Genomic DNA, 19,360 nt, shown 5'->3' with positions numbered 1-19,360 from the left:
CGGATACTCGTGGATATTGCAGTGACTTGAATAACATGTTTGCAACGGATCATGCGCTCTTAACACACAGCCTTTGTAACACACATACTGCGGCCCTTGGTTAATATGTTGCCTGAATATAACTTAAAGTTGGCCGATTCCACAGATAATTATTCCTAGAATATGGTTTTAACTTTTGTTTGTACATATAACATACACAATCACTGACCGTCGTTGACCGTCGGCAATTGGAACCCGATGATAACCTCCACTGAATTTAATGATTAGTTTTAACGATATGTTATACTATTATAATATTATAAAGTAATATATTGTCTATATGAAAGAATCACACCTTACGAGAACAATTCAAATAATATTTTGAATTGAAAACACAACTAAGATAAAACTAATGAGTAAAACGTCCTTGTACCAGCCTGGTGTTTTCATTCTCGACGGCTGGCGGAAGGGACACAACTGCCATTTAAGTTTTAGGTTATACTTTATTCATTTTCGGTAGTTGAATATTGCTTTTTTTATAATAACGTTAGTGGCACTTCTTTCTTTCTTTCGTAATGATTTATAGAATATTAGGCATTTTTTTCTGATTTTTATACAGCTATTTGTACTTCATCAGAGAAATGTCACTAGGTTCAAATTTGTTTAAAACAATTTACATCATCAATGTTATTCACTATATCATATAACCAAATGTAACTGTTTCTCTCATTCATTCTGTACAATTAGATTGCATTCTTAAATAATTAAGATGTTTATCATTAGTAACATGTAAACTGTTCATTATATGCCCGTCAGTATCATAATTAATTTATACAATTAAATGTAGCTCGTTTGATATTTTTATGCAATATAAAATTACATTGTATGTTTTGATCATGGCTCATGTTTTCTGAAATCTTACAAATGAATTGAATGTTTTAATTCGAGGAATAAATGATCTTCTATGTCTTCTTTAACAAAGCTTGCTCGAATATTATTATTTCAAAGAAAAACAACACAATCAAAAACATAACAAAACGCTGCATTTACGATCACGTGGTGCTGAAAGTCCTACCTTGGGCTTGCGTCTCTGGTATCATAGCGCAGGTCAGACATCCGACGATCAGCAGGGTTAGCAGTAGCTTGTTCATTGCGACGCGTGGAGCAGTTCGTCCTTAACTGACAGTAAACGGTAGTTCCGAAAGCGATGAACAGGGTTTTGTTATTGAACCCGCGCTCACTGCCTTTTATATAATCATTTTAAGGATGTCATGACTTTGCATAACCGCAACATGTCAGCGTTTTCTTTTTAACAACATGTCCGAACATTGTTTTCCATTACCTATGTCCTGTATTGTATGTAATCAGTGATATTGGATAACTGATCGATAATTACGTTTACTTGTAGTTGGTGATTTCAACATATGTTTGAAGTATTAATCAAAGCGCTTAAAGCGTTGAATGGCTTTCGGCCTGCAACGTTTTGTGAGTATAGTCATGTAATTGTTAAACATAATTATTAACATAAAAATCTAAAGATAGTATATGCTCGCTCATAATTTTGAAATGTGGAATACGCCAAATAGTTACTTATAAGGTATGGAGTAATTCTCAATATCATATAAAACCTTATCTGGAGCTTTGGTTTCATAAACAATGCACTGCCACGAATAAAGCATTTAGGATTTTTTAGTAAAATCTACTCTACAATTCAAACTTGACTTAGGCGTATTTAATTTATTTAATTTACTTCCAGGGTATGCCATCTTAACCAAATGCATCCCAACAAAATGCAAAGGACATATTAATTAGGTTTATGTTTAAGGCTTCATTCTACAACGACAAACCCCTCTGGATCGAATCACCCGAATGGTTTTTATTCCCTGTTTGTTTGATGTACATGTATCTTAATAATGCCCTCAACCTATGTCACAAAATGAAGAGATTACTCATTTATACCAGTGGTTTTTAAATATGCATATGCATTATGCTACATGCTCAAGACTTTGGTCTGAAATTACTGAGATAAACTGAGAAATATTCACATACTTTCCGTTTCATTCGGCATTACATGACTATGACACAAATTGTAGCAGGTCGATATCCCGTCAACGCTTTACGCGGTTTGATTTGAATGGTTAAAGTGTATAATATGCACTTAGTACTGGTCAAACTTTGTTAGTCTATCTTCTTAATTTCCTCCATTACTGAAGATATACAAGTTATGTACAAATTAGTACAATAAACATATTATAAATGGAAGGGTTACATAATGTTTAAATAAAACAAAACAAAACATGGTGATGTACAATGCAGCATACATGTAGTTAACACAATATGTGTACCGCTTTTGCGTGTTGGTCAGGTACATGCATTTACATATGTATACATGTATATATTTCTATAAACGTCAGCAACATGTCTTGCGTGCCCTACGCATTACCTTCCCTAAAGGGGAACTTTAACACAGTCGAAGATGAACTTAAATGATCGTTTGAGGAAAACAAGGTTTTCCTCTTCATTCAACAGTGGTCAGATAGGAGCACCGAGGAGTCTTAGTAAAAAGTAAGTTCTATCTAGATGCAATAAGTCTGCTAGGAATTGCGTCCCAAAAACATGAATGTCACTTATAAATGACGTGCGTAATGTCGATGTCGCAACGCATACATGTACACTATGTACTAGCACATCTGTCATTGGAAAAGAACATTGATCGCAAATATTATGCTGGAGTTTGACGCTGCGGCACCAATATCTTGCAATAGTGTTCATTATACATCTGTATCCGCTGTGAAAACACACTTTGTATACAATACATGGACGGACGTTTGGGTGAAGAACCCTAAAATATTGAAAACTGTCATCACAAAGCACACGCTAGTTCCACTTGCTCTCTTCAAACTGGTAAACTAAGGTCTTAACGTGGCTCTTCCAATTTGATTTGCATGGCAGCTTTGATGGATTAACAATCACATCGTTAACAGTTGACTGTAAACCATATTTGCATAGGATAAAACATATATCAGGTACAAAGCCATACAATTGAGTTCCAACTTGTGATAAATATAATAGATACCTTCGAATAAACAGATTTCTGCTAATGCAGTGGACATTTAAGCTTAGGAGTTTGTGCAAAAACAGAAGCTTTCTAATTTCAATGTCGCAACTAAGCTTATGCAAGCCAACTATCGCTTCACATATATCAGATCTAGTCAATATCGTAAACCCCAGTATCTTTTTTACAATAAAGTGTTGAAATCTATTGACTAAGTTAGCATTTGTCGTAGACATGTTACACCAAAGCTCACAACCATATAATGCTATTGGTTTGACAATTTTCTTATATAGATCTATAGAGATCAGCGGGTTGATTCCATGGGGACTAACTCCCTGCGCAGCCATGGAATAAAATGCGTTTCTCGCCTTCTGTAATCTTTCTTCAATGCGAGTGGTATATTTTAAATTATAATCCTGCCTTATACCAAGGTGAATTACGTAGCTTGATTGTTCAATGTACATGTTTCCATAAAGTATTCCAATTGGTGGTGCAGTTCGTCGTTTTGTAAAGACAACCGTGTTTGATTTCTTGACATTGACTTTAATTTTCCAGCTCTGGCAATATGTGTATACAATGTCTACTAGGCGTTGTAGATTAAGGGGAGTGACTGATACTAGTGAGATATCATCCGCAAACGATGGATTACCTCCCTTGACTGACATAACCATACTTCCATAATTGCTTCGTTCAAGGAAGTTGGTCGACGTAAACCAAATACAAAAATGTTGACAGGACCCCTCCTTGCCTAACAGAACGCAGATCGTCAAACGGCTCTGATTTAAGTCCTTGCACTCTTATTACACATTTCAGGTCCTTGTACGAGCTTATTAAGAGTCTCAGAAATTTCCCAGTGTACCCCAATTTGCCTAACTTGAAGAAGAGTCCCATGTGCCAAACGGAATCAAAGGCAGCTTTCTGGTCCAAGCAGGCAACGTAGGCATTGCTTCCACTTTCAATTTGATGGTAGATCGTCTCTTGAAGGTTAAACGAGGTAGTTATGCAACTGAGATCTTTTTGGAAGCCTTGCTGCTGAGCTGATGGAAATTTTTGACTATGCACATTGGTGTTTGTATTTATCCTTGAAAGAAGCATCTTTTCAAACAATTTACAAAAACACGGAATTAATGAAATCGGCCGATAGCTGCTTGGATCTGTTTTTTTCTTTTCCCTTCCCTTTCCATTGAAGAGTGGTACTAAAATGCTTGTTTTCCAAGTTCCCGGTACATTTTCATGGAATAGTATTGCGTTAAATAACCGTACTAGCGCTTCCTGGATGATTTGTCCACCCTTGAGTACGTGCTCGTTGAGGATAACCCCAGGAGATTTCTGTGCTTTAAGCGTTTTGGTAACTTCTTGAACTTCAGTCAATGTAACTTGCTTCGTAAGTATATGATTATTGAAGAGTTCGCAACCTATTATTGATTTGTCTTTTTTTGTAATGTTTCGTGGGGTCTGCTGAACACAGTCTGAAAGTAATGCCGAAAACCGTTGGCTACTTCGTTGTCTTTATACGAGAGTTTGTCAAATATTATTTCATTGCATCTTTCGGATTGTTTCCCATTACGTTTTCTAAGTAACTTCCAAAATTGTTTGTACCATTTCAGCGGTTCTGTTTAACTCATCCAACGAGTTATTCTCATATTCATCTTGCTTTTTTCTTTGGATGCGCCTGAAGTTTGCTTTTGCCTTTTTATACAGATTGTATGACGGGTTTCCATGTCCGCGCGGCTGGCCGTCTTCAATCCACAATCGCCGTAAATGTCTAGCGTGTGTATGAGCGTTCTTCACGGTTTCGCACCAGTAAGGCTTTGCACGTTTGTTAAACTTGCTAACTGGGAGACACTTCTCAGCAGTATACAACGATTGCACGATTATCGAGTTCAAAAAATCAGGGTCGCACTGCTCACTGTTTGTTTCTACAATACATTTAAGATTTTCACACAGCACAGTTTGGTATTGTGAACAATGTTCTGCCGTGCATTTGTTCCAGGCTATGGTGGTCCGTGGGGGACTAACTGGGGTGAAACTGGGTTTGATGTCACAACACATGATAATGGGTAGATGGTCAGAGGTTAGCACTTTCGTGGAGTCAATAATTTAAAAAAAAATCGTATCTGTTCAACAAATCCTTCGTCGGTTATTACATGATCCAACACCGTTCTATTTGGTATAAACGTATATTCATCCTGTTTATTAAAATGGTATTGGATGGATTGTAGATTTTTACTATTGATTAAGCCTGTTAGCAATTTTGACTTCACGTTGCCAGATTTGTCACCGTATAAATACTGGCCATTGAAATCCCCGCCTAGTATAATGGTCCCCACCTGTCTATAATAGGCAAAAAGTGACTCTAAGTCGCTCAGAATGGATTTGTAAAAATCAGTGTCATGGCATGCAGGCATATAAACACAAAATATATACAGTGGAACAGCATCGGTACATTTCACTTCTATGCCTAATATGCGGTCATTTGTTACATAACAAAGTTGACTTATACAACAGCTTAGAGATTTTGTATACATTATAGCAGTTCCTGCTCTACCGCATCTTAACGGGCCATAACTGTCGGTACTTAAGTCTGCAGTAACAAATGAATGATAATTACTGTTTATAGTGTTAAAGAATGCTACAGATCTTGGTAGCAATTTATGTTCCGTTATCAATGCAATATCGACCTTATATTTGTCTAGGTATTCTGACAAGGGATATGCGGAAGACATTATTCCGCGGCAATTCCAACAGAGCAAATTGAGTAACGTACGCATAATTAAGAATATTAGCATAATATGACAGAAAAACGTATCTAGTAAATCAACATTAAATATGTATTTTCTTTAGTCCATTGTTGGATCCCAGTCATCGGTGTACGAATGTTTAGACCGTCTATCGCTCCAGTAGTTGTCCTGGTAACATTGTCCTCCTTCGTACTCATCATCGTAGTCGTTGTAGTCGCTATAGTCACGACGCGCTCTCCCAGCACTGCGCCACTGACGACGTTCAGCGGCAAAGTTGTTGGGTTCGCGTTCGTAACGAGTGTCTCTGAATCGCCTTCCACGCGACGTCCGACGAGTGCTATCCCATTCCTCCTTGGAAACCCACTTCCGGTACACGATTCCCTCGGGCCAGAACGTTGCATCTTCAGTAATGTGTTCGAGCTCCTCTGGAACTTTCACCTTAGCGGAGGAGCCTCTCTTTCCGTGAAACAAACGGAGGTAAGACAAGCGCACCTTTTTCTGTTTGAAGTGGTTATATATGTTACTTTCCGTAACGTCTTTGTCGATATTGCCGACAAAGTATGATACGTTGCGTCGTTTTCGCACGGCGGTAAACTTATGTTCGGTCGTATTTGCAGTGCTTGTGATATCTATATTTTGCATGATTCTATATTTTGCATGATGTCGTTTCGCGCCCTCCCAGCTTCGCCAAGGTTTGGTGCATTGACGCTTTTCTGTGTTTTTGCCTCCGTTTCAGGCAGGGTGCACTTGGAGTGGTTTTGATTTCGCCTCTCGTCGAAGGGAAGTGGCTTTTTAGGTTGTCCGTGCTCCAATAATGACTTGACACCAGCCTCAATTGTGTCTTTATATCTGTCGGCGGTTTTATCATTAAGACCTGCGTCTGTGTTTTTAAGCACTTTAGCTGCTTCAGCATACGTTTTAGCTGGTGACACTGGCGTAATGCCATTATTTATTCCAACTGGGTCATTGTGCGTCTCGACTGCATTCGAGTCCAACAGATTTTGGTTAATCGTGGCTATCGTGGAGCCAAGTCGTTTGACATCACTTTGGAGCTTGTTCATTTCGGAGGAGGCTGTGGCTTCCGGGAGACGAGCGAGGATGCTCCTGAGTGTTCCATTTAGAATTCGATAATTGCCGTTGAGTAGTGATATTTCGGTATGGATTGACGCTAGTATGTTGGAGTCTTTTGCTTGTTGAGAGGAAATTTTCTGTATTTCTAGGTTCATATTCGAAATTAGCGCCAGAATATCCGGTTGAGTTAACAATTTCTTAGGTGACACCGTATTGTCCTCCAAGATAGTTATTTCGTTGGTCCCCGGGTTCGCAAAAACATCAATGATCTCCCTTGTTTGCTCTCCGCTGATGAACGCACTGATGATATAACAATCATTCGCACATTTTTTCTCCCGACTTGCGTGGGAAGAGTTTCGTCTGTTCACAAGGCTCGTTCGCGGGCAATCCGGTAATGCGCGCGCACGCTCTGCCAGACGATGTCTGTATTCGTCGAGCCTGCTGTGGTCGTTACAGCACAGTCGAATAATCTCGCGGATGTATTTGTCGCGCGTTAGACCGTCGAGTTGAGAGTCTAACTCTTGAAAGAATTGTTGTGGTAGTGAAGGCTTGATTACTTAAAATATTGATCTTTTAGATATTCATCGTCGTCCTCAAAAATCGACTCATTTTGTGCTTTTTCGCTCTTGATCCGCAGTAAGCTTCGGTTTACAATTTCTTTAGGGTCAGTTTGATCCATGACGGTATCCTGCGGCGTTCAAGGAACCGTTATGTTGATGGTTCTTAACGGTTAGCAATAACTGTCCAGTTATTTAGTTGATTGCATAATTATATCCCCAGGGCATGTGGGATACAATCCAGCGTGACCTCTAGGTAAAACGCACTTTTCTCAAACTTGAATATCGCTCACTAAAATGCCTTTGTTATGATTTCCAGACAAAGAGATTCACTGTTTTATCATATATATGTGTAATTTTATTTTGCGAATTATACACGAACAAATGTCCTCCATGTACGTACCCAGTTCAATCCATTTATATAAAAATATATAGTCCAAATTGACAAGGAAACACGCAAAAACACTGTTATTTCGGTACGCCAAGAATTTCACATCACAAACCGGAAACGGAAGTCACATCATCGATAACAATGTCAAGTAAGAGCCAATTTAAGCAATCTAAAACACAGAAAATATTCTTATGAATGAACTTCAAATACCAAAACTAAACTGATTGTAGGATAAAATGAAGTGTTATAATATCATTTAAAACATTATGGTTTGGTATCTTACGCCTAATTAGCATTTAATTTCATCATAATACGATCCATATTTTTTCCGGGTTTTAACGAGTTCTCAGAGTTTATTTCCGGGGAATAAACCTGTCCGAATGCGATGACTCAGATTATAACCTTAACTGCAATGTGCATGTAGATATTATCGGTCCTCGGCCGCAGCAAAATCCAAACACAGGTATATATTAGATTTATTAATTTGAATCATTACGCGTTCATTTGGAAACTATTAGCAGATTTTGCTTTTTATATTGCGTTCTGTAACTCGCCGATATTGAAAAAAACTGCCTTTTGTACAATTTTAATTACGTTATATTACGCAAAACGCAGCTTAATCGAACTATAATAACCGCATAACATAGCTTGAAAACTCCTAACAGCGCTACTTCTAGCTTATTAATATGCAGAACGTAGTCCGTAGCTATTGAAGCAGATTGCTTACTAGGTATTTTTGATGTCAATGTTAATGTAAATTAAGTCGTTGACCAACGCAGTTCTAACTGCGCTGGGGTTGATACGCCCGTGCGCGCATTAATTCGCCAAAAGTTAAAAATGTAATGTCGATCTGCCGATGCGATTTCCGAGGTACGGTTATAAAAGACTGCAGGCCCAGCGGCCTACAGCCTAAAAACGGGGTTAACGACGGAGGTCAAACCATCATATCGGATATCGCATAAGTAAGTTAAACAGATGAAAACGAAGCAGCGGCAGTTATAGATTTAGGGGAGGCACAATTTGTGTGCGTATATTGGAAAGGCAACCACCTCTAAAACCGACAACATAGTATAAATGTGGTTATTAAACGGGGTTTATGTTTAACGTTTTGGCTACTGAGCTTGTTTCTGTAGTTTTTCATATAAATATGTCTATGGTTGGTGGCATAATGGTGTATTCTATGGTTGGTGGCATAATGGTGTATTCTATGGTTGGTGGCATAATGATGTATTCTATGGTTGCTGGCATCATGGTGTATTCTATGGTTGCTGGCATAATGGTGTATTCTATGGTTGCTGGCATAATGATGTATTCTATGGTTGCTGGCATTATGGTGTATTCTATGGTTGCTGGCATAATGATGTATTCTAAAGTTGCTGGCATAATGGTGTATTCTATGGTTGCTGGCATAATGGTATATTCTATGATTGCTGGGGTTTTGTCTCAGGCTAGGGGTGTCTTGGAAACAGTTTTATGGATAACATGGCATATTTCCTCAAATATGTTTGCTTAATTTATACGTTTTTGATGTGGGTTTTGTTTCCGAATTTACGTGGTCATTTTTTAATCTCGGTATGTTTCACATGTAAAAAAACAGAAGCCCGGAAAGAAAGAATTTGACAACCTTATTTGCCCAACCTTACTTTTTTTACAAATTGTTTAATCTATTATGTGTTTTAAATTTAAATCAAAATCTTTTACAAAGATCAACCGGCGTTCAAGTTAGCATCAAACCCAAATGAGTACGATATTAGATGCAGATCATCTGCCGTCAACCTGTTGCGTGTTCTTCCCTTTATGCAACATTTCTGGGCCCCAATCGCTATGATATTCGGGTACATTATCATGTTGTGTCATATGGATGTAAACACTTGATCACCGTAAAAGCTTCTACAGTCTTTGTGAAACGAGTTCAGCATGATATATAAGGTGAAATTTAGTGGGGTCCGGTAGCAAAACACTGTTCACACGCTAGATACCACATAATCTGCTATTTTAGATAAGTGTGTGACAATATAGGACCTCATAAATGCTCTGAAGCAATGAACTCTAGGGTTTGGGATTTAAGAGACCCCCGCCCACCTCTCCCCCGGCCAATTTTATGTGACCATAACGATAACCCAGTCTCATGCCAGTATTTGTCGTTGAAAAATATATATAATGTTTTTCATGATAAGATACCAGCAATAGGTTGGAACTATACGTACGCCATTGTAAGCCATTTTTAGTTCAAAAAGTAGGTCGCTTGATCGAAACCTAAATTGAAAATCTAATGAACACTCACGAGGCGACATGCTTGAGAAAATCCACATGAAACTCTTTGGCAGGGGGTGCGGTTTTAGGGAAATATTGAACCCTTACCCTCTTGTTAGCTTTGTTTGATACGTAATGCAATGCAGAGAATATGATCGTGTTGCTAAATTGAGACAGAATTACAATATGATATCCGTATAAAATGTTTTCTTTGCTTTTCAGAACACCGCTCAAACGTTGAAAAATGTTGGCGAGCAGGTAATATTCGATTAATCACTGTTGTTCAAAAGCTAAGTTAATCGTTTGTATGTTGTTCCCGACTACATATATAAGTATTCACTTCTATTTGATATTTTCAATTATAGTGTTTCCATGTTAGATTGACTATTCACTAACTAGAGTTATTATATTACCTGCATTACGAAATTACTTTGATATGATGATAAGGACTGGATAAGCTCAATACTGGAATGAGGTTACATGTTAGAACTAAAATTGCGACGTTATCGATTTCCTCCCGAAAAGGTAGTTATTTGAGGTTAAAATGGTTTATAAGCACTTTCAATTTTTTAACCACACCACAGAATGAATGGACAATGGAACGGATCTCCTCTGCTAAGTGACTGTTTGTGTGCTCATCCGGTTGACATCTGCAGCCGTCACGTTGTCGAGTTGGGTGCAGGTGCAAGGCTTAGATAAATAGTGGCCGCCATGTATGCAACGTCTGTCTACTGCACACAAGTACCTATAAATGCAGAGGTAATAGCCTGTCCCTAACTTACGTGAAAGAGTTTCGTGAATGTCATAAATAACAACATCGTGGGTAAATGTTTTTCTCGCCCTCCTGCATGTTACGCATATCGTAAGCAATATTTAAAGACTCTTGGGTTCAGAAAGTGTTACCCTTCTCACATGGTGTATTTTGTTCAACTATTTAAGGTGAAAGAACTGTGTCTTCTTAACCATTTGTCGTGTCCTTTCATATGAGCGCTGGAGATATTGCATGAATAGATAACATTTGTGTTTTTATTTTTCAACTTGAAACAAATCATTTTAAACTGGCTTACACTCTTTTAGCGTTTTAATTTAGAAGTTAAAAAGGATATAAACTAGCCATTAGTTTTAATTATAAAATTATTACTATTGTATTAACAGATAGCTTGCAATTATTTTTGAGGCTTTGATGATATTTTTAAAGAGTAGAAGTAATACATTTGAGATAGGTTTATGTCTAGATATACTTCCTGACAGCAGTATTCTATTAGGATGTAATTTACATCACCGAAACTACACATTTCTCACAGATGATTTTATTTATTGCAAAAAAGTAATCACAGAGTTTCATTGGAAAGGTTGGCGTTTAATAAAAATAGATTTTCAAATAATGTTTACAGATGATTTAACGAAAAAGTAACAATCTGGCTAAAATTATTCTAATTCAAGAAAAAAAAAAAATAATGGTAAAATGACTTATTATTTGATGTTTAAAGAAACATTGAACACAATGAATACGTAGAAGCTATAGTTGTGAATGATTCATTTAAAAGAGGTATTATGATTCTTGATTGGACACAGTGGAGTTCATTCACATGGAAATGGTTTCCGAAAATACGAGATTTAGACAAACTCGCTGAGACAGACTGCCCGCCAGATAGACTAGCCGCTTCTTTGCTACCTTCACGACAACCGGTGTGACATCCACCCCATTCCTCCAAGCAGACTTATGACCTTTGTACACCCCTCATCACCTTCAGTATGATATGATTGCATAAAGGCACCTCTTTCCTAAAAGTCAAACAATATTCATGGTATATCTGTCTGTGATGTTCTTAATTTTTCAGTGATATACGATTTTGACTAGACTGACGGATTCGTAAATACTCTACTTGCAATCTCTGAGAGAACGCCTAATCTAGTTGCGTTCATTGCTTTGGAAAAGAGGTGAGACGTTCAGTTTTATTAAACATTTTATGGATATACTTGGATAAAATTGTTTTTCATTGGTCAAATTTTATTTTTTATTTCATAGCATTTACGGTACAACACCAACAACACCAACAACAACAAAAACAACCCACAAAGAGTAATTTATTTTCAGAATAGGTTTCACTTTTTCCGGCCTTCAAGAGGTCAGCTCAGCATATGACTACTTTCGTCTTCAGCTGGATGATGACAGCATTTCCGGTTCGAGTCCCACTTGTTATGATGCCACAGTTGCCCGTTATATTTACACAACGTTTTCTGTATCAACGGACTCGTCTCCTGGTTGGTAATAGCTGTACATAATTGATATACATAGTTTTGTATATACATCAGTAGCTTTATTGTCACAATTTAGATTCCTAGACGTACAATTTAATATAAATACATATTTATAACACTCTTTTCTTTTGTAGATGAACATTTGAAATGGATAATTTGTTCGGAAGCTTACCTTTTATGTTATAAATATTTTACAATGTATTTTAGGGGCTGTAAAAGAGCACATTTTCAAGAAAAACAACAGATGTGCACTGATCATGTATTCCGAGAAGTTCAAAAGGGATCGTAGGCAGCATATTAGTACGCACGCAAGCGTAATATAACTAGATGGAACATGACGATGGAGTTAACGTTTATGCCCAACGTAATATTAACGTTCCATTTTTTTCTCAAGATATTGGTGACATTTTCATTCAAGTGCTTTCCTTAAAGTTAAGCAAACCACTTGTGCTATTGACCACATTTCGATGCATATTTAGTACTGTCAGTTGCCTCAAATGACTTTTTTAGACACAAATAGGGAAGTAATTGAGGTTTAAATTCAGCCAGTTTTGTGAAAACTACATGTAACAGTCTCATTTTGTAATTTTATGCGGAGGGATTGATTTGGGTGTTAATGTATTCGAATGACATTTTCCATTTGTTAGGTAAAGTAACACTCATATTTAATGTGCCTTTTCACTGCAGTACCTTTATTATTTACTTCAATAAATTTATGTTGTGCATAAATTTGAGAGAATTAAAGTGTTTTCTTGAATTGAGCATATCAGAAGGCTTACTAGACGGCCTAGCTAAATACGCGGGTTTACCGTTCAATATTGAAAATTGGTATCAAACTCTTCTTGTAGATTATCTGAGCGGTGGTAACTTATATGAACGATGGTAACTTATCTGAGTGGTGGAAACTTATCTGAACGTTTTTAACTTATATGAACGGTGGTAACCTATCTGAACTGTGATGAATTTTATCTACTTATTGAACGGTACATTGTCAACTTGTTGAATATTTCCGGAACCCAAGTTGGAAAGAAAATAGGGGGGAATGCAATTTGACAAACAAATCATTACAGACACGGACACATGAAATTTTCTGATGAAAAGAAAAGAAAAGTTAAATCGATGTTTGCCATAACTTTGGAAACGGAACATCCTTGAATGTTATGAATAAACCTTTTTGAACGGTAACTTAAAAAGAAACAAGTGTTAACTGTAAGCAATACATTTCCTTGTTTGAAAACATATTTCGTATTATAATGTTGGTTCAATATAATCTCGTTATTGTGTGTACACATCCGCATCTGTGCGACTTATTCATGTTCCGCATTTTAAAACGGAACCAGATTCCATGTGTCCATGACATAGTTAGAAAATCGGTTTTTCAGAGGAAATGCAGTCGAACAGGAATAGTGTTAATTTTCGTTCGACGGTCGAAATTGCCGTTTACATAAACAGAACCAGATGAATTATTAGAGCTTTCATTTTTCATTTATTTGAAACACCCTGTGGTGTATAAAGAAGGTAAAGTTTGAAATTATTAACAGTTATGATACAAAAATGGTCACTTTATATCAACACCTCTGAAATCCAATCTGAAATTGGATTCAATTGCCTCTTGCGAGAGGTTTATTAGTGTTAACTAAATAACTACTTTACATAATTATTGCTTTTTGTGATAGCAAAATACGCCAATTTCATATTTTTATATTAACGGAGCCAAATATATGAGTATTTTACCCTGTGTATTTGACCACACATTTGTATTTGGAATTGGATTAAATTGCATTTTGCGTGGTTTGTCAGAGTTAACTTAATAACTTCTTTACGTGATAGCCAAATACGTATTGCTTTTTTGTCATAGCAGAAAACATAAATAACATATTGCTATATTAACGGAGCCTCATATGTAACTATTTTTACCCTATGGATTTGGCCACACATTTTGCAAAAACGCTGTTTCGTTAAAACCGATAGGAAGATAAAAAAAAAACTATTACGATTTTCCTTGTAGAGTCCGCTACTTGCTTTAGGCGATATACAAATGTGCCGTCACAATCCGTGTGGTATGAACACACGGATTAGGTATTTGAAACAGAAATGATTAATATGAATGCGTACGGTCATACTTTATTTAAGGGCTCATATATAACATGTACATAACAATATGTTGAAACATTCCATCTTGGCTTCACTGAATCTCAGCTTGTTCGTTGTATTGATCTGAAAGTTTGAAATCATATATAAATGAACTGAATGACCTGTTATAGAATTCAAAACTTATCAAATTGCGTTTGCCCTTGGGAACTGAAACTTTTAAAATGGGGTCGGTCAAAATGGCACATGTAAACCTTGATTCGGACATTTTGAAGCCGGACGAAATCGATTTTATTTATTTTCAAAGACGATGTACAATGTGACAAAACTTGGAAAGATGACCACATTCAGATTGTTTGCACACTTACCTAGTCGTTGCGTCTCCACCTTCTCCGGCAACATCGCACTCTTCCATAGCCGCAGCTACCGCTCCAACGCTCACTTCCATAGCAGCGGTATCGGCATTGACAAGAGCCATATCCGCCGCCACCACCAAAGTAACCTGGAATATCATTTTAAAAGAGTTCATTGCATAATTCTATTTCGAATATACCATTTCTCCAGCGTTTCCTGTAGTGGCAGCGGTACGAGAGGATTCATATATATATATATACATACCAACAAATATGTTTCGACGTAATCAACATAATAACGGAGATATCACAGTACACTTTTCAATAAGCATGCTAAAAAGTTGCCCGGCTTTGGTTAGAGGTAAGAAAACTGGATCACTTAACAGTTCATGTTTCCAGGGTGATCTTGTTAAGTTATTGGTACGAAACAACAACAGCGTCGGCTTCGGGTGCGGAATTTCTCTGGTTCAATCTCTGATCGCCTCATATCGAAACATTTTTATTTGTACCATTAGCTCCTTAGCACATGTACTCGGAATTGAGGAGTGTACTGGTAATTTAACGTTGTCCATACTAGTAAAACCCAGGAAAATTACCTCCCATTTCTCGGTGCCAGACACATTAAAGAACCAATTAGTCCAATGGAAAAGACCTATGGTAGCAAATATCTCACTATTCTTTTTTAATACAGATTACTGTATATCTAGTTGAGAATGGGAATGGCGGTCGGATCTATTACTTATAATTACACTTTAAGTGGTATGGCGCTCTGCGGCCATAATGCCATAATGCAGTCAACTCAAAATCTCTAACCTTTCGAATGAATCTTACTCTCCATAAACGTGTACGGATTAAACATGAACGTCGCCGGAGGTATGTTTTAGTCCTCGCCGTATGCACCATTGTTTTTAATCTGTCACTGGCCCAACTATAGAAGTCTCAAGTCCCTCTTTATCGTTCCCCTTGTTAAAACTGTGGCATTTTAGACATATTGTTTTACCTTTGAACCGTGCAATCAAACTTTGACTCAACGTCCAAGGTCTCCGATCATAATTTTATTAAAACAATTCTTGCTGGAGCATTACTATTTGTAATAAAAATCCTTCTGTAAAACACATCTAGAATAAACTATTATGGTCATCCGGTGCATGAAAATCTTGTTTTAAAAGGGCTTACCTTGGGCGTCCGCCTCAGGCATCATAGCAAACGTCAGACATCCGACGATCAGTAGAGTGAGCAGCAGCTTATTCATTGTGACGCTTGTGGTGCAGTTCGACGTTTACTGACAGTAAACTATGCGTTGTTTGTTTGTCAGTGTACCCGTAGTCGCTGTTTTTATACTACCATCTTAAGGATGTCATGACGTTGCATTACCGCAACATTTTCATGTCTTGTTAAACGGTATGTTCAAACATAGTTTCAATTAACTATATCCTGTATGGAATCTGATTGCGTGCCAATGATCGACGAGTATGCTTGCTTGTAGTTGATATGCAGAGATAGTTATGAAGGTAACTCTTTTCTAACTAGTCAAGCAATAATTGTTCTAGATATTTTTCTTATGTTCTCACTTTATTAATGTTTTTTTTCGATTTTGACACCACTGGCACGTTGTTGATAATCAATTGCGGTAGCTAAAAAAACACATAATCTAATTGCATACATGGCGATGAAAATGAGGTGAGTTTGGATGGCGGTCACTTCTATTTTATAAATATTGTTTTACCTATTGTTGAGGATGTAAAACATCGATATTCATCTTTTCTTAAATGTCAAATTTATGGTTTCCTTGTTAAAAATTACGCCGCAACAACTACAACAATAACATCAACAACATCATCAAAAATAATTTAATTCAATATAGTTTCATTTCATTTCCAGCCATCGAGAGGTTAGCCCTGCATACATAAAATATATATGTATGACAAATACCATCGAGTTGTGTTTTATTAACGGCAGATTCATCTGCAGTTGATATTGAATAAAATGAAAGATTCATTAATCGCCACTGCTTTTTCACCGGTTTCCGGTAAATGGGATTTTGGCGAACAAAACTCCCACGTTGTAACAATTGAAAGACCTGTATCATTTGAACGTGATTGGAAACGTTATCAGATAGCTCAGAACTAATTTAAACACCATTAATTGCATATGTCTTAAGACATTATTACATCAATTGTCAGAGTGCACTTGTTTCGAGAATCAAAATATTTCATTCAAACGCTTCCGAATTTTTTTTTCTTCACTTGCATAACGAGAGCTTCGGTTTTAAATTTGTTAAACACATTTCTACAAAAAGATAATGGAATCTTTCTAAGACAAGGGAATTATTTAAGCCCAAAATTTCTGATTCATAATTTAAGATTGTGAGAATTAATTAATGAGGATATTGACTAAATGTGAATTTAATGTAGACACTATAAGTATCTTCCATGGCCGAGAGTGTAAGATAGGTTCATTCCGACCCGAGCGTAGGGTGTTTTGCGGAAACGAGGTTTACCGAGTTTCCGCAAAACACCCTGCGCGAGGGTCGGGATGAACCTATCTTACACGAGCGGCTATGGTAGATGCTTTTTCTCCCACCTCAGTTAAACAAAATTAAGTAAAAATGTATTTTTTGCTAGAACTCTTTTGTGCTTAGTGAAAATAATTGCGTATGGATATGTGATAGCACGTGGTTGTCATGGATATGCGCGCAATGATCCAGTTAATGATAATAGTCAAATCGGTCTTTTTAAATAGTTCTAAGGAGAATGAAGCATTATTTCTTGAATGGTGATTGTTTTATGGTGACATTTGAAGCGAGAAATAACTAATTAGTGTTCTAAATATTACCATAAGACAAGATTTCCTTGATGCTACTGAGGACAGTCTTCAACAAGGGAGGTAATTACAATGTTGTGACCATTAAAAAAAGGAGTTCCATACGGGCATTTTATCTTCACCCGTGGGCAAGATAAGAATACCTAGCATTGTTAAATTATTGGATCTACTTATCTGAGGTTGGAGAAATGTCTATTCTGCTTGTCCTGCTAGTGTATCAAACGTTGTTGCAAAAGACCCACCAGTTGCAGAAACAATACCGTAGTATGTAAAATTTCTAACTCTGTATTTCTAAAAATTCTCCCTATTATAAGAAACTAATTTTGTTCTTTAACCGTCAACCTTTCCAAAAATCATTACTTTTGTATTGGTAGAGTTTAAACTGAACTTCCATATATTACAATACTCTTGAAGTAACACTAGCCTTTATTTAACCTTTTATTTATATCATCTTCAGATACAGCCATAAATACTATATCGTCAGCATATATTACACACAAAAACATTTCTAACATATCCATATCTATACCATATAATACATTCAGCATATAATATTCTTCTATATCATTTAAAAAAAATAGCAAATGGAAATGGAGATAAACGTTCTCCTTGTCTCACACCTAAGCAGCATGTTACATTACTTAATAATTATTTATTTTAATTCTTGATTAAACATTTGAATACATAGATTTTATAACATTATAACATATATCATTTTACTTCTAATTTCAAAAGTTTATACTCTCGCCAAAAAATCGAACGCCGTCGTAAATCCACAAAAAAACACTGCACATAATCTTTCATTCATTATTGTCCAATGAAGAAGTAGCCGTTCTTGTGTATGTGTTTTATTGCAATCTTAAGCATAATTGTTTAATTTTCGGGGGCTAATGCCGATGGTATCAACGGTTCTCAGAAGCCTCGATTTGAAAAAGAAACATTGAGGGAAATTTGAATGAATTGATCTACAAAAATATGTGAATAACTAATTACTGCCAAACAATCGACTGTGACCTAAAATCATTAACATGGCGCATTGACGTGATAAGGTCAATACATGGGTCGTGACAGATTTGACGAGTATTCCAGCCACGCGGTTACAGTCACGTGACGTCTACTACTGCACATGCTTCCATACGGTCACGGTAGCGGTTGCGTTTCCAGTGACGTCATCGAATGGTAAATCTGTTGACTCGATGCACGTCAATCTGAAAGTTAGAATATGATGGACGATAGTGATATTGACATAACTGTAAGCTTATATTTATATTTTTATTTACGAGTATATGGTATATGCTATTAAAGAAATTTTAATTTTGATGACATTCATTTTATTCACACAGTTCGATAGACAGCAGCGAGCTGTGCTGTTCTAGATACTTTCAATTACCATACTGACGTTCCCTATATTGTGTCATGTTATTTCTTTACATAATGAATGGGAAGCGATGTTCTATATCCCTTAATTACCATTCTTATGTTGCTTATATTGCGTCATATTGTTTCTTTAAAAATAAAATGGGAAGCGCTTTTCGTTATGCCCGTTCTTATATTGGATCACATTAATCTTTATCGTTTCCCTACATACTATTCTTGTATTGGATCATATTAATCTTTATCGTTTCCCTACATACTATATTTGTATTGGATCATATTAATCTTTATCGTTTCCCTACATACCATTCTTATATTGGATCATATTAATCTTTATCGTTTCCCTACATACTATTCTTGTATTGGATCATATTAATCTTTATCGTTTCCCTACATACTATTCTTGTATT

The 19,360-nt window shown here is 36.6% G+C and overlaps 1 protein-coding gene across 1 annotated transcript in view; it reads right to left on the bottom strand.

Annotated features, from left to right (window-relative positions):
• Nucleotides 1-18,693: 18,693 nt before the first annotated feature.
• LOC128246265 (uncharacterized) overlaps nt 18,694-19,360 on the bottom strand; it is a 32,647-nt gene continuing 31,980 nt past the window's right edge. The window contains exon 19 of the mRNA XM_052964456.1: nt 18,694-18,784. Within this exon, the coding sequence (XP_052820416.1) occupies nt 18,694-18,784 (91 nt within the window). The remainder of the gene's footprint in view (nt 18,785-19,360) is intronic.

The sequence above is a fragment of the Mya arenaria genome, chromosome 9 (genome assembly GCF_026914265.1).
Source record: "Mya arenaria isolate MELC-2E11 chromosome 9, ASM2691426v1".
Classification (NCBI taxonomy): Eukaryota; Metazoa; Mollusca; class Bivalvia; order Myida; family Myidae; genus Mya; species Mya arenaria.
The sequence above is the reverse complement of the archived record's forward strand: the minus strand, read 5'-3'. Positions and strand labels throughout refer to the sequence as shown.